Source organism: Mustelus asterias, chromosome 21 (genome assembly GCF_964213995.1).
Source record: "Mustelus asterias chromosome 21, sMusAst1.hap1.1, whole genome shotgun sequence".
NCBI classification, from domain to species: Eukaryota; Metazoa; Chordata; class Chondrichthyes; order Carcharhiniformes; family Triakidae; genus Mustelus; species Mustelus asterias.
In genome coordinates, this window is record NC_135821.1 from 76,515,921 (window position 1) to 76,532,163 (window position 16,243).

Here is a 16,243-nt window from a genome sequence, read left to right on the forward strand (position 1 = left end):
GGTGGAACTGCTGAGATTTTCCAGCATTTTCTGTTTTTGTTTCAGATTCCAGCACTGGTGGTTTCCCTCTCTCCGACACCACACAACAGTGCTGCGTTATCTAAGATGGTTCAAACTGCTGGAATCCCCTGCAATCCCATGCCCGGGACTGGCACACAATCACAATGAGGGGCCCGGCCACCAACAGATACATAATTTTTAACTGATGGGAAATAGTTTCGGTTCCACACCTCAGGAGCACTGTCCATCACTCAGTTACTTCATGCGTCGCTGGAATCCACAGTAATTTTTCTTTGCACTTTCACATATTTCAATGGGGATAATTACAAGAGATCAAGGTGAGAAGTGGATCGCGCTGTTTGAAATGGAATACTGAGCATAGGATTCGAATTCAAACCCATGGTTTGCATTTAGTACGTTCCACTTGAGTTTTTGAAGGGGTAACCAAGAAGGTAGATGAGGGCAGTGCAGTTGACGTTGTCTACATGGACTTTAACAAGGCTTTTGACAGGGTATCGCATGGTAAGTTGTTGCATAAGGTTAAGTCTCACGGGATCCAGAGAGGGTGGTTGGAGGCCTGTGACCAGCGGTGTGCTTCAGGGATTGGTGTTGGATCCACTGTTATTTGTCATTTATATTAATGATTTGGGTGAGAATTTAGGAGGCATGGTCAGTAAATTTGCAGATGACACCAAGATTGGTGGCATAGTGGACAGTGAAGGTTATCTAGGATTGCAATGGTATCTTGATCAATTGGGCCAACGGACAGAGAGAGTTTTATTTAGATAAATGCGAGGTGATGCATTTTGGCAGATTGAACCAGGGCAGGACTTACTCAATTCATGGTAGGGCGTTGGGGAGAGTTACAGAACAAAGAGATCTAGGGGTTCAGGTTCATAGCTCCTTAAAAGTGGAGTCACGGGTAGACAGGGTGATGAAGAAGGCATTCAGCATGCTTGGTTTCATTGATGAGAACACTGAATACAGGAGTTGGGACGTCTGGTTGAAGTTGTACAAGACATTGGTAAGGCCACACTTGGAATACTGTGTACAGTTCTGGTCACCCTATTATAGAAAGAATATTAAACTAGAAAGAGTGCAGAAAAGATGTACTAGGATGCCACCAGGACTTGATAGTTTGAGTTATAAAGAGAGGCTGGATAAACTGAGACTTTTTTCCCTGGAGCGTAGGAGGCTCAGAGGTGATCTTATAGAGGTCTATAAAATAATGAGGGGCATAGATAAGGTAGATAGTCAATATATTTTCCCAAAGGTAGGGGAGTCTAAAACTAGAGGGCATAGGTTTAAGGTGAGAGCGGAGAGATACAAAAGGGTCCAGAGGGGCAATTTTTTCACACAGAGGGTGGTGTGTGTCTGGAACGAGCTGCCAGAGGTAGTAGTAGAGGCGGATATAATTTTGTTTTTTAAAAAGCATTTGGACAATTACATGGGTAACATTGGTATCGAGGGATATGGGCCAAATGTGGGCAAATGGGACTAGCTTAATGGTAAAAACTGGGCGGCATGTACAAGTTGTGCCAAAGGGCCTGTTTCTATGCTGTAATCCTCAATGATTCTATAGCCACAGAATAGGGAGGGGGACGATCACAAGAAAATCAATTCTGTCAATTCTCTCATGAATTCTGGTGAGCCGGCCCAAAGCAGCATTAGCCAAAAATTGGAATAAATCATCCTCAGCTATCTCCTCCAGGGAGCAGTATACACAAAACATACAAGGTTTATTCTGTTATTTGGGTCACCGTCATATAGTTGAAGTGTTGGAATATCTGTAATTTTTACTGTACTTTATATAATTACATATATAAAGCAAATCATATACAGGATCTTCTCATTTTTCTTTCAAACTTCAGCTAACACATTCCTGTCAGCTGCTGCTCTGTTCCTCCAGTGTTTGAACGTTCAAAGACTATTTCCTCGGGTGGATGGAGCTATTACAAGGGGGCATAACTATAGGGTTCATGGTGGGAGATATAGGAGGGATGTCCGAGGTAGGTTCTTTACGCAGAGAGTGGTTGGGGTGTGGAATGGACTGCCTGCAGTGATAGTGGAGTCAGACACTTTAGGAACATTTAAGCGGTTATTGGATAGGCACATGGAGCACACCAGGATGATAGGGAAAGCTTGATCTTGGTTTCAGATAAAGCTCGGCACAACATCGTGGGCCGAAGGGCCTGTTCTGTGCTGTACTGTTCTATGTTCTATGTTTTATTTTCATCGCAACTCTCCTGACTTTAGCCACAGCTCCTGCTACTGATTCTAAGTGTCCTCTTTATTCAGTGAGTCTGATGGGCTGGTTCCGCTTGTAAACCAGCAGTGGGAGCTTGGATCAGTATCAAGAAGCAAAGCCTCCACTTCACTATCACGGTGCTGGAAAAAAATCAGCAGAACAACCAGGTTCTGCACTGACACAGCATCACTGCTCAATATATTAGCCGAACTGCTTCACTGAGACCTTTTGCATGTAAAGCAACCACTATACTACAGAAACAGCACCTGCTTCACTCTATACTGAATCAGAGGCCACATTTTCTTTTTATTCATTCGTGGGACATGGGCGTCGCTGCTGGCCAGCATTATTGCCCATCCCTAGTTGCCTTTGGAGGACGGTTGAGAGTCAACCACATTGCTGTGGCACGGGAGTCACATGTAGGCCAGACCAGTCAAGGACGGTAGATTTCCTTCCCTAAAGGACATTAGTGAACCAGATGGGTTTTTCCGACAATCGACAATGGTTTCATGGTCAATGTAGATTCTTAATTCCAGATATTTTTAAATTGAATTCAAATTCCACCATCTGCCGTGGCGGGATTCGAACATTAGCTGAGTTTCAGGATTAATAGTCTCGCCATAATACCACTAGGCCATCACCTATTGTTAATGGTTTGATAATTGAGTATTAATTGTATTGAGGTGGTGGGTACTAAGGATTCACCTGTACCTCTATACATTGGAGCAGATGCCTCTTTGAGGGGCTTTTATTATGTTAATTAGTTTATTTTAGTTGTTATTTAAAAGAGTATATATAAGAACAGAACAAAACTGGGGTTATTGGGTTTGGAGGTGCGTGCTTGTAATGTATATATCACTATAAATAAATAAAAATTACAAAGTGTGTAAAAACTCGGCTCAAATACCATCTTTCACTTCCTGGCTTTCTTGAGTAGAGCAATGATTATCCATGTGTAAGACAAATCTTACTTTTATTCAAAACATTTTTAGTTTTATAAGCAGACATGTATAAAACTCAGTGTGACTAGTGCTTCAGCCCCAAAATCCTCCAATTCCCCCCATTATGTACATCACAGATTTTTTCCTACACCTGATGTAATCTCTTAGGGTCAATTTTTTCAAGATGAACTAAAGGCTTCAGTTGTTCTGAAAAACTTTTCATGTCGTCTGACACAGCATCCTGGCCAGGAGGTGCCACCACATTCAGTTCTACCAGGTACGACAGTGAGAGCGGCTCAATGTTATCAATGTTACCCGGAAGCAAAATCCGAAAGATCTTGGACACCACAATCTTCATAATCCCTTTGCGGAAAACATGTCCCTTCACCACAAACTCATGGTCCATTCGGAAGCCCATCTCTACCAGAAACTCGGTTAGGCTGTCGGAAGTGGCAATGTCCACACAGTTTCGTACCAGCGCTGATCGGTTTTTGTCTCCAATTTCAGGCTGCCCAAGGTAGCGGAGGTGCCACGGCATGCCAGGCTTGTCCACGGCACGTCGGGCCCGTAAAATAAATGGACTTCCTTGCTGGGCTTTTAACAGAAAAACCAGCTCGTGGTCTACAAAGGTTTCTGGCTCCATATTATCACAAAGGCCACGCAATCGATGAAGAAGACTTTCCAGACTCTGGTCCAGTACGCTCCCTGGGGAAATCAGAACCATTTATAATCATTGAAGAAAGATGATTTTAACAAAATGAGAATACTGAGGGAAAAGCACCAGCTTTCTAATCGTTTGACATTTTTTCACAATGAAACCATTGATGCTGGAATTCTACACTTAATATTCAAACAATCGCTTGGCAGTACAGAACTCAGACATTCTTGAATAGAGAGACAAGAAGCTTTCCAAAGAACAAAAAAAATTACAGCAGAGGAACAGGGCTTTCGGCCCTCCAAGCCTGCACCCGACCATGCTGCCCGACAGAACTAAAACCCCTTACCCTTCTGGGGACCATATCCCTCTGTTCCCATCCTATTCATGTATTTGTCAAGACACCCCTTAAAAGTCACTATTGCATCTGCTTCCACGACCGCCCCCAGCAGCGAGTTCCTGGCACCCACCGCCCTCTGTGTAAAAGAAACTTGCCTCGTACATTTTCTTTAAACCTTGCCCCTCGCACCTTAAACCTATGCCCCCTAGTAATTGACTCTTCCACCCTGGGAAAAAGCTTCTATCCACTCTGCCCATGCCCCTCATAATTTTGCAACTTCTATAAAGTAATCCCTCAACCTCTGTCGTGTTCAGGACAAATGTAAGAATGCCAAATTTCAAACAATCATAACAATTTATACAACAGGGAATTTATACTACATGGTAGCACAGTGGGGCGGCACGGTAGCACTGTGGTTAGCACTGCTGCTGCACAACACCAGAGACCCGGGTTCGATTCCTGGCTTGATTCACTGTCTGTGGAGTTTGCACGTTCTCCCTGTATCTGCGTGGGTTTCCTTCGGGTGCTCCGGTTTCCTCCCACATTCTGAAAGACGTGCTGGTTAGGTGCATTGACCCGAACAGGCGCTGGACTGTGGTGACTAGGGGAATTTCACAGTAACTTCATTGCAGTGTTAATGTAAGCCTTACTTATGACTAATAAATAAACTTTACTTTACTTTATCCTTTTCTCTTGTGGTATAGATTGTTGTGATCATTTGAAATTTGGCATTCTTGCATTTGTCCTGATGAATGCAAGATGAAAAACTTCAGTAACACATCTCTCCATTCTACAATATTCAAGTCTTAATACTCAGTTAGTTTTTGGAAAAAAATAGGTTTTGTTACCTTTTGTTTAAACAAAGATCAAAACAGAACTAATGACTCAGTCAGACCAGGCCAGAATATTTCTATACAGCAAGATCGCAGCTCTGTCCTCAGCTGAGGTAGTATCAAGGTCACTAGAATTGATCTGAATGAACCTGGTTAAGGGGAGGGAAATCAACCAGGTTTCCAATTCTCCCTGGAAAGACAGAGGATGAGGGGAGACCTAATAGAGGTGTACAAAATTATGAAGGGTATAGATAGGGTGAACAGTGGGAAACTTTTTCCCAGGTCGGAGGTGACGATTACGAGGGGTCATGGGCTCAAGGTGAGAGGGGCGAGGTATAACTCAGATATCAGAGGGACATTTTTTACACAGAGAGTGGTGGGGCCTGGAATGCGCTGCCAAGTAGGGTGGTGGAGGCAGACACGCTGGCATCGTTTAAGACTTACCTGGATAGTCACATGAGCAGTCTGGGAATGGAGGGATACAAACGAATGGTTTAGTTGGACCAATGAGCGGCACAGGCTTGGAGGGCCAAAGGGCCTGTTTCCTGTGCTGTACTGTTCTTTGTTCTTTAGTTCACTGTCCAGAGGCCTCAGCTGGGAGGCAAGGACAGGAACATGCCAGGCTGCTACTGGAAGATGTTCGTACAACCACATCTTCAGGTTAAATGGAGCAAAGAAACCTGGCAGACTAACAAAATACACCTATTACTCTGCCCAAAAGAATGAAGCATCTTATACCTCTGCCCATTCCAGACTACTGCAGATCCCCATCAGCACACAGTCACAGAGACAAGTTGTAAATTATGATCCAATAAGTGGCAGGACTGACTGGGATGAATGTTTACTGTACCTGCCAATCACTCAATCATTGGTTTTAGGGCTAAAACAGTCATTTACTTACTTTAACCATCTAATAATAAAATTAAGACCGTTTTCATACCTTGCAGAATGTATTCCATCATGTTGATGGTTCCACCAATGACGGGTAGCACGGTTACAGGAGGAGCCTCCATTTTGACAAGTCTCGAGCAGACCTAGCTGGGGGGAAAAAAACTAGTGTCAAAAGACTGGAATGTTTGCAAACTGGACATCAGCAAAGTTGAGGTTTTAAGAACAACTTGTGTTTATACGGCACCATTAGTAAAGTATGCCAACTTGCTTCATTCGGTGGAGGGGGGCACGATCAGACAAAATTTGAGACCGGGGGAGATCAGCTATGATCTGATTGAATAGCGGAGCAGGCTCAAAGGGCTGAATTGCTCCTAATTCCTCTGTTAATATTGGGTTTGCACAGTAAGAAGTCTCACAACACTGAGGAGATATTAGGGCAGAAGGCCAAATGCTTGGTTCAGATAGGCTAAAGGAGCATCTTAAAGGACAGAGCAAGATGGAGAGGAAATTCCAGAGTCTGGGACCCAGGCAGCTGAAGGCACGGTTGCCAGTCATGGGGCAAAGAAATGGGAAATGCACAATGTCAAGAGTTAGAGAAATGCAGATTTTTGGAGGATTGTAGGGTTGGTGGAGATGACAGAGATAAGGAGGCCATGAAGGGATGTGAATGTGAGGATCAGAATTCTAAGACTGGTGTGTTGCTGGACTAGGAGCCAGTGTATATCAGCAAGCACACGGGTGATGGGTGAAAGTGACTTGGTGTCAAATTTGGATCTAGGCAGCAGAGTTTTAGATGAGCTGAAATTTATAAGTTTATTGAGGTTGGCTATGGGAGGTTGACCATCAGAATTTTGGAATAGTCAAATCTGGAGATAACAAAGACTTGGCTGAGGACCAAGGCAGGGGTGGAGATGGGTGATATGAGTGTGACAGTATCTGGTCTTGGTGATACACATGGGGTTAGAACATGGTCCAAACATGGGAGCTGCAGCAAAAATAGGTGCAGATTTAAGAGGCATCAACTAAATCAAGAACTTGAAAGGAAAGAGGGGAATGAGAGGTTGGAGATGGAGCAGCAATTTGCTCCATCAGAGGAGACAGAGGAGTCAAGGCTGTGATTTTTGAGGAGGGGGTGACAGCAACAGCCTTAAAAGCGAGGGGTTCAACATCTGAGGAGAGGGAACAGTTTTTAAAACAGGAACGAATGTGGGAAACAGCAAGAATAATTGGGAGATCAGCAACTTGCGGAGGGAAGTGGCAGGTTACAGAGGGACATAGATAAGCTGCAGAGCTGGGCTGAGAGGTGGCAAATGGAGTTTAATGCGGAAAAGTGTGAGGTGATTCACTTTGGAAGGAGTAACAGGAATACAGAGTACTGGGCTAATGGTAAGATACTTGGTAGTGTGGATGAACAGAGGGATCTGGGTGTCCATGTGCATAGATCCCTGAAAGTTGGCACCCAGGTTGATAGGGTTGTTAAGAAGGCGTACGGTGTGTTAGCTTTTATTGGTAGAGGGATTGAGTTTCGGAGCCAGGAGGTCATGTTGCAACTGTACAAAACTCTGGTGCGGCCGCACTTGGAGTATTGCATACAGTTCTGGTCGCCGCATTATAGGAAGGATATGGAAGTGTTGGAAAGGGTGCAGAGGAGATTTACCAGGATGTTGCCTGGTATGGTGGGAAAATCGTATGAGGAAAGGCTGAGGGGGCTTGAGGTTGTTTTCGTTAGAGAGAAGAAGGTTAAGAGGTGACTTCATAGAGGCATACAAGATGATCAGAGGATTAGATAGGGTGGATAGTGAGAGCCTTTTTCCTCGGATGGTGATGGCTAACACTAGGGGACATAGCTTTAAATTGAGGGGTGATAGATATAGGACAGATGTTAGAGGTAGGTTCTTTACTCAGAGAGTAGTAAGGGCGTGGAATGCCCTGCCTGCAGCAGTAGTAGACTCGTCAACATTAAGAGCATTCAAATGGTTATTGGATAAACATATGGATGATATTGGAATAGTGTAGGTTAGATGGGCTTTAGATTGGTTTCACTGGTCGGCGCAACATCGAGGGCCGAAGGGCCTGTACAGCGCTGTAATGTTCTATATTCTAATAGATATAAGGTTGACAATGCAGGAGATGGGTCTCACAGACAAGGCAACCTCAGGGAGGTCATGAGGGGAGAAAGGTAAATGTTATGAACAGATTTCAATAATGGTTTGTTAGTTTGGTTTGGAGGGTAAGGAACAGAAAGGATGTGACAGAGACAGTTGAACAGGTGGGTCTTTCTGGGAAGTGACCATGAAGTCCGTGAGCTCCTCACACCTTTTGTGTTGGAAATGAGGGTGGGCGAGTGAAGAAGAATGAAAATGAAGCTTTATATTTGTATTAAAGAACAAAGAACAGTACAGCACAGGAAACAGGCCCTTCGGCCCTCCAAGCCTGTGCCGCTCCTTGGTCCAACTAGACCAATCGTTTGTATCCCTCCATTCCCAGGCTGCTCATGTGACTATCCAGGTAAGTCTTAAACGGTGTCAGCTTGCCTGCCTCCACCACCCTACTTGGCAGCGCATTCCAGGCCCCCACCACCCTCTGTGTAAGAAACATCCCTCTAATATCGGAGTTATACTTCGCCCCTCTCACCTTGAGCCCGTGACCCCTCGTGAACGTCACTTCTGATCTGGGAAAAAGCTTCCCACCGTTCACCCTATCTATCCCCTTCATAATCTTGTACACCTCTAATAGATCTCCCCTCATTCTCCATCTTTCCAGGGAGAACAACCCCAGTTTACCCAATCTCTCCTCATAGCTAAGACCCTCCATACCAGGCAACATCCTGGTAAACATTCTCTGCACTCTCTCTAACGCCTCCATGTCCTTCTGGTAGTGCGGCGACCAGAACTGGACGCAGTACTCCAAATGTGGCCTAACCAGCATTCTATACAGCTGCATCATCAGACTCCAGCTTTTATACTCTATACCCCGTCCTATAAAGGCAAGCATACCATATGCCTTCTTCACCACCTTCTCCACCTGTGTTGCCACCTTCAAGGATTTGTGGACTTGCACACCTAGGTCCCTCTGTGTTTCTATACTCCTGATGACTCTGCCATTTATTGTATAACTCCTCCCTACATTATTTCTTCCAAAATGCATCACTTCGCATTTATTCCATGGTGATCCTGGAATACTGAGCAGTTTTGACAGAGGACAGCAATGACGGTGGCACAGTCGTTCGCACTGCTGCCTCACAGCACCAGGGACCCAGGTTCGATTCCCGGCTTGAGTGACTGTCTGTGCACAATCTGCATGTTCTCCCTGTGTGGGTTTCCTCCGGGTGCTCCAGTTTCCTCCCAGTCCAAAAAACGTGCTGGTTAGGTGCATTGGCCATGCTAAATTTGCCCTCAGTGTACCCGAACAGGCGCCGGAGTGTGATGACTGGGGGATTTTCACAGTAACTTCATTACAGCGTTAATGTAAGCCTACTTGTGATACTAATAAATAAAGGATGAGAGGGCATCTGATTGAGGTACATAAAAATGTTAAAAGGGATTGATAAAGTAAATGTAGACCAAATGTTTCCCCTTCAGGGGCAATCTCGAATAAGAGGTCACAGGTATAGGTTGAAAGGTGGTACATTTAATACTGAGATGAGGAGGAACTGCTTCTCGCAGAGGGTGGTGAATTTGTGGAACTTGCTGCTGCATAGCGCGGTGGAGTCTGAATCGTTGAATGGTTTCAAGGAGATAGATATATTGCTGATTTTAAAAAAGGATAAAGGGGGGATATGGGGAACAGGTGGGGAGGTGGATTTGAGACCAGGGAGAGATCAGCCATGATCTGATTGAATGGCGGAGCAGGCTCGAAGGGCTGGATTGCTCTTAATTTCTCTGTTAATATTGGGGTAAGCACAATAAGAAGTCTCACAACACCGGGTTAAAGTCCACCAGGTTCATGTGGAATTATGAGCTTTCGGAGCGCTGCTCCTTCATCAGGTGAGTGGAGGGAGAAGTTCACAGAACTTTGAGAAAGGGTCATCTCGAAACACCAGCTCCATTCTCTCCCCACAGACGCTGCCAGACCTGCTGAGATTTTCCAGCCTTGTTCTCTTTTGGTCTCCACCTGATTATTGGGGTTCTCCAGCTTTGGTGACATTTATTTCAATGTTTAACCTGTTTTTGATGCCGGTCGCTGAGTCAGAGCAGCTCAGACACTCGGACAATATCTGCTGAGCTTCCCTGGGGGGGGGGGTTCAGGCGGGAACTGAGGAGATTCCCGGATCCAAACCCGGACCCCAACCTCACTCCCACTGCCAGAGCCGCCGATACAGCCCCCCCGGGGGGGGGGACCCCGCGATATCAATCCTCCTCACTTACCGCCCCCGCCCCGCGGAGCCCGGACCCCCCGATTCCTCCTCCCCCTTCACTCACCCGCTCCGCTCCTCCCGCCGCCGGAAGCCGCCCTCCGGCCGGGGCCACACCGGAAGTCTCCCGCGTGCAGCCGCCAAAACCTTCCGACCGGAAACAAGACCCGGAACCCGGGGTGGGGGGAGAATCTGCGCGCGGACCCTGACCCCCGACCCTGTGTTCCCCCACCCCCTCGCCCCTCTCGAATCAGATTCTGCTGCGGCTGCTGCCAAACAGTCACTGTGTCCGGCCCGGAGACTGTGGGAGGCCGAGTGTCCGGAGCCGAGTGTCCAGAGCCGGCTGTCCGGAGTGTCCGGAGCCGAGTGTCCAGAGCCAGCTGTCCGGAGTGTCCGGAGTCGAGTGTCCAGAGCCGGCTGTCCGGAGTGTCCGGAGTCGAGTGTCCAGAGCCGGCTGTCCGGAGTGTCCGGAGCCGAGTGTCCAGAGCCGGCTGTCCGGAGTGTCCGGAGTCGAGTGTCCAGAGCCGGTTGTCCGGAGCCGAGTGTCCAGAGCCGGAGTGTCCGGAGCGGGACTGAGCTCCTGGGCAGCTGACACATTCAGGGATTTTAGCCATTGTGTCTGCAGCCGCCGGTTTAGAGAATGGTGAGAATTCTCTCAACGCCAGGTTAAAGTCCAACAGGTTTATCGGGAATCACGAGCTTTCGGAGCGCTGCTCCTTCAGGTGGAGAAGGAGCGACACTCCGAAAGCTCGTGCTACCAAATAAACCTGTTGGACTTTAACCTGGTGTTGTGAGACTTCTTACTGTGCTTACCCCAGTTCAAAGCCGGCATCTCCACGTTAGAGAATATTGCCAGTATTTACTCTGTGCCATCTCCCTGTGATGTGGAGATGCCAGCGTTGGACTGGGGTAAATACAGTAAGAGTTTTAACAACACCAAGTTAAAGTCCAACAGGTTTATTTGGTAGCAAATACCATTAGCTTTCGGAGCGCTGCCCCATCGTCAGATGGAGTGGAAATCTGCCATCACCTTCTCCCAGGCTGACTGTGTTTAAATCACTGGAATATTCACATCCAGTGATTTGATTTATTATTGTCACATGTATTAGCATACAGTGAAAAGTATTGTTATATAGACAAAGCATACCGTTCATCGAGAAGGAAAGTAGAGAGTGCAGAATGTAGTGTTATAGTCATAGCTAGGGTGTAGAGAAAGATCAACGTAATGCGAGGTAGGTCCATTCAAAAGTCTGACAGCAGCAGGGAAGAAGTTAATTGTATGGAGCCTTTCTGATAATGATGAGTTTTGGGGATGACACTGACTCACCTCTTTCCAGAACACACTGGAAATAAACTGGCTATGTAAGATTTTTAACCCATGCAAACTTTTCAAAAATTCTTAATTAGACAGGTTTTTTTTCCCCTACCTATTTTTCTCCTAGTTCAAACAGTATGTCCTCACCGCTCCATCCAGTGGTAATGTTGTTCTGGACAAGATCAGAAACTCCAAAATATTTTATGAAGTTCACCTAGACCCTAACTTTTACTTTTGATTTTGGCATTAGAGTGAGCAGAAGGTGTTTCATAAGAACATAAGAAATAGGAGCAGGAGTAGGCCATCTGGCCCCTCGAGCCTGCCCCGCCATTCAATAAGATCATGGCTGATCTGAAGTTTCACTCCAGGTATGATTCAAGTGACCCACTAGGAAGCTTTTATCAAAGCAAACCCTAAGAACAGTTAGAGTATAACAAAAGGATTTGCTTTTTGGCCTTTTGGCTAAGATCAAGTGTAGTTTTGGCAACCTGCACTTGGTTGAATTCATGAGGTTACACTGAGGCGTCATTTCAAGCAATTTTTTAAAGCAGCATCTAGGCCTTTTGGCTAAGATGCAGATGAGATCAAGCCTTGGAGAAGGTGCAATGTCTGCTCTTGTCAGCTTGGATCTGGAATGTCTCACTTGCTGAGACGTTGAATTGGACTTTGATTGGATTGAATTGGATATAAACAAAAAAAAAAGAATTAGCATAACTTTTACTAATTAAAATGTTTAAAGATGACAAAGTATAATTCTTAACAGCTCTATTGTTCCAATTTAACAGTATTCCCCCATTGACATAAATTCCTTCTTTAGAACAAGTTAGCACAGAAACCAAAGCTGTTTACGTGGTGCTAGATTTCCAGCTTTTTGACACTTCTGGAGAGTGATCCAGACGGGCGTCTGTCTTCTAACTCTCATGCAGCAACTTCCAGAGAAAGCTCCGCCCCAGACAGTAGAATCTCAAAGGAAAAGGCTTATTTCTGGGCAGATTCCAGCCTCCACTTCAGACAGAGCAAGAGATACAAAGAAAGCAACCTCTCTCTAAAAATCTCAAAAGCAGACTGAGCTTCAGTTTTCTGTGAAAACCTAGCTGTACCCATTCATATCACCTTATCTGTCCATCAACCTAATCAAGCCCCACTCTGCAATATCCCAGGGGAAACAACTAAACCCTGCATTAATTGCATTAATGGGGGAGTCCAGAACCAGGGATCACAGTCTGAGGATTCAGGGTAGACCATTTAAGACGGAGGTGAGGAGACATTTCTTCACCCAAAGAGTGGTGAGCCTGTGGAATTCATAACCACAGAAAGTAGTTGATACCAAAACATTGAATGTATTCAAGAGGCGGCTGGATATAGCACTTGGGGCGAATGGAATCAAGGTTATGGGGAGAAAGCAGGATTAGGCTATTGAGTTGGACGATCAGCCATGATCGTGATGAATGGTGGAGCAGGCTCTAAGGGCCAAATGGCCTCTTCCTGCTTCTATGTTTCAGATCAAAACAAACACTGCATCAATTAAGATCAATTATGTCGCTGCAGTAGCAATACAATGTTGCTGGATGTAGACAAACTGGCTCTGATAAAATGGAAGGGACTAGTAAACACTTTCAGCACAGAAACACGACTAAAATACATACCTTAAAGGCACAGTATCATAACAATACTTACATCCAAATATACATCTTGCAGCAACGACAATGGGCTGAATGGCCACTTTATGCTCCATATTATCTGTGGTACTATAATAAGCCTGCCTCCACTTCTTACCCCACACTTGATATGGATGATGCCCCTATAGCTATATAACCACTAAAGAGAGATGCCTTTGGTCCCCTGAAGACTGTGGCTCATTACCTAAAAACTCAGCAAAGTACAATCACCTGGATTCAAACGCAGCGCTTGCAGAAACATTGTCTTTTTTTTGAATTTCAGTTACTGCACAAAAATGCAGGTTCTGTGGAACGTTCTGTGGAACTGCTGTGTATGTACTCCTGGACAGAACTGCTCCAGTTCATTTATTGTGAAACAGTTTCAAAAATATTGCCCCTCCTGACCCTTCCCTACTCCCAAAACTTGACCAGTTCAATGCTTCTCATCTCCCCACTCAGTACCCTGACTGCATTAATTCAGGAAACTAAACCAGAAAGAGTGCAGAAAAGATTTACAGGGGTGCGACCGGGACTTGATGATTTGAGTTATAAGGACAGGCTGGATAGACTGGGACCTTTTTTTCCTGGTGCATAGGAGGCTTCGGGGTGATCTTATAGAGGTCTGTAAAATAATGAAGGGCAAAGATCAGCTCTATAGTCAACATCTTTTCCCAAAGGGAGGGGAGTCTAAAACTAGAGGGCATAGGTTTAAGGTGAGAAGGACGGATTCAAAAGGGTCCAGAGGGGCAATTTTTTCACACAGAGGGTGATGAGCATCTGGAACGAGCTGCCAGAAGTAGTAGTAGAGGCGGGTACAAATCTTGTCTTTTAAAAAGCATTTAGACAATTACATGGGTAAGATGGGTTTAGAGGGATATGGGCCTGTTTCCATGCTGTAAATCTCTATGACTCAATGCAGCTATTCTGATTTTCCCATCTGGTTTTCCCTGACCTTTCCATTCTGTGTAAGACGTGCCCAGACTGGTTTTGAAATAATGAGCCAGTCAATGTTCATTAGCAGGAAGTGTGGCATCGATTTACCAGAATCATACCTGGATTCCCAGCATTGATTTACGAGGAAAGATTGCACAACCAGGGTTGTATTCCCTGGACATTAGAAAGTTAGATGGTGATTTTATTGAAGTTTTCAAGATATTAAGGGCAACAGATGGAGTAGAGAGAGAAAAACGGTGTTTGGGTAATCTAGGATACAGGGCATAGAATCCTGAGAACATTGGGTGGGGTTTTCTGGCCTTTCCCACCAGCGGGATCTTCCAGTCCCGCAGAAGGTGACGTACCTGCCCCCCCTCCCCCGCCATGGCGGGTTCCCAGCAACGCGGTTGGTGAACAATGCAAATAGCCATTGTCCTTGGAGGGACTGGAAAATCAATGGCAAGCCACCTCTGCCATCAAGGGGGAAGGGGGGGAGGGCGGGTGGGACGTGGTCTGAAAAGTCTTGGCCGTAATCTACAAATCAGAGCCAAATCTTTCAGAAGGGAACGTTGGAAATACTTCTTCATGTAAAGGGTGGTAGATGTTTGGAACGCTATCATAAAATAGAATCCCTACAGTGCAGAAGGAGGCCATTTGGCCCATCAAGACTGCACCAGCAACAATCTCACCCAGACCCTATCCCCGCAACCCCATGCATTTGCCCTAGCTAGTCCCCCTGACACTAAGGGGCAATTTAGCATGGCCAATCCCCCCCACCTAACCCACACATCTTTGGACTGTTGGAGGAAACCGGAGCACCCGGAGGAAACCCACGCAGACACGGGGAGAATGTTCAATCTCCACACAGACAGTGACCCAAGGCCGGAATTGGATCCGGGTCCCTGTCGCTGTGAGGCAGCAGTGCTAACCACTGTGCCACCGTACCGCCCGTAACAGCAAATATCCTGCAAACAGCAACTGACTCTCGGTTAATTGTTCAATTTAAATTTGAGATTGATGGATCATTGCTAACCGTAGGTATTAAGGGATATGGGACACAAGCAGGTATATGGAGTTAGGTTACAGATTAGTCAGAATCTCACTGAATTTCACAGAACAGACTCAAGAGACTGGGTTGTCTCCTCCTGCTCCTCCTTACACTATTGCCCCTGTTGATAGTTATGTTGTCCCACTGGGCATTCCAGTAGTTCCATAACTGTAAAAAACGTGAGTTCTAATATCAGCAGCTCTGCTTTCTTCCAATTGTTCTTTTATTCACTGGTGCGATGTGGGCATCGCTGGCAAGATCAACATTTGTTGCCCACCCCCGATTGAACTGGCGAAGGTGGTGGTGAGCTCCCTTCTTGAATACAACTGAGTCGCTTGCTCAGTCATTTTAAAGGGAAGTTAAGAGCAAAAACCACTGCTGTGGCTTTGGAATGACAGAGAGAACAAGGACGGCAGATTTTCTTCCCTAAGGACATTAGTGAAACAGATGGGTTTTATGACAAATGGTAGTTTCATGGACACCATTCCAGATCATAACTTCATTATTCCAGCTTTATTTTTAATTAAGTGAATTTAAATCCCTCAGCTGCTATTTGAGCTCATTTGTCTATGGATCATTAAAATCTCTGGATACCGGATCAGTAACAGAACGACGATGCTACAATACCCTAACCTTCTGGTCTATCCTGAAATACAGCGTTGTGAGAATCTTTGTTAAAACAATTTCACTGATTCGTGAAGTAATGCAAGGTTTGGGAATCTGCTGAAAGGAATATTGGATATGATCAGTATTAAATCAGGGGGCTATCTGTCAGAAATGTCCAGTGTTTCAATGCTGTCACGATCCATTGTTATAAACGAGTGGCCCATAAATCAACTTGAAGCTTTTCAAAGCTTTTTTTTAACTTGATTGCTGCAGGGGAAAGGACAGGAAGATGGCTCACGTGCGTCTATTCCAATGCATGCAAAAGGATCGTGTTGCATTTCTCACACAGGCAATTACCACAATGCCCTGACTAAGACTCTTCTTCCGACCCACAGCATCAAAAGTAAATGACAACACAAAA

The 16,243-nt window shown here is 45.5% G+C and overlaps 1 protein-coding gene across 2 annotated transcripts; it reads right to left on the minus strand.

Annotated features, from left to right (window-relative positions):
- Nucleotides 1–1,932: 1,932 nt before the first annotated feature.
- med18 (mediator of RNA polymerase II transcription, subunit 18 homolog (yeast)) lies at nucleotides 1,933–10,417 on the minus strand. Of its 2 annotated transcripts, none has more exons than XM_078237208.1 (3): nucleotides 10,330–10,417; nucleotides 5,958–6,055; nucleotides 1,933–3,894 (listed from the first exon to the last, which is right to left on the minus strand). In XM_078237208.1, exons 2-3 carry the CDS (start codon nucleotides 6,028–6,030, stop codon nucleotides 3,335–3,337), a joined length of 633 nt encoding a protein of 210 aa, XP_078093334.1. In that variant the 5' UTR covers nucleotides 6,031–6,055; nucleotides 10,330–10,417; the 3' UTR covers nucleotides 1,933–3,334. The 2 variants fall into 2 exon arrangements, with proteins under 2 accessions (XP_078093334.1, XP_078093335.1); XM_078237209.1 differs by having other exon boundaries at nucleotides 5,958–6,051; nucleotides 10,330–10,385.
- Between the last annotated feature and the right edge of the window lie 5,826 nt (nucleotides 10,418–16,243).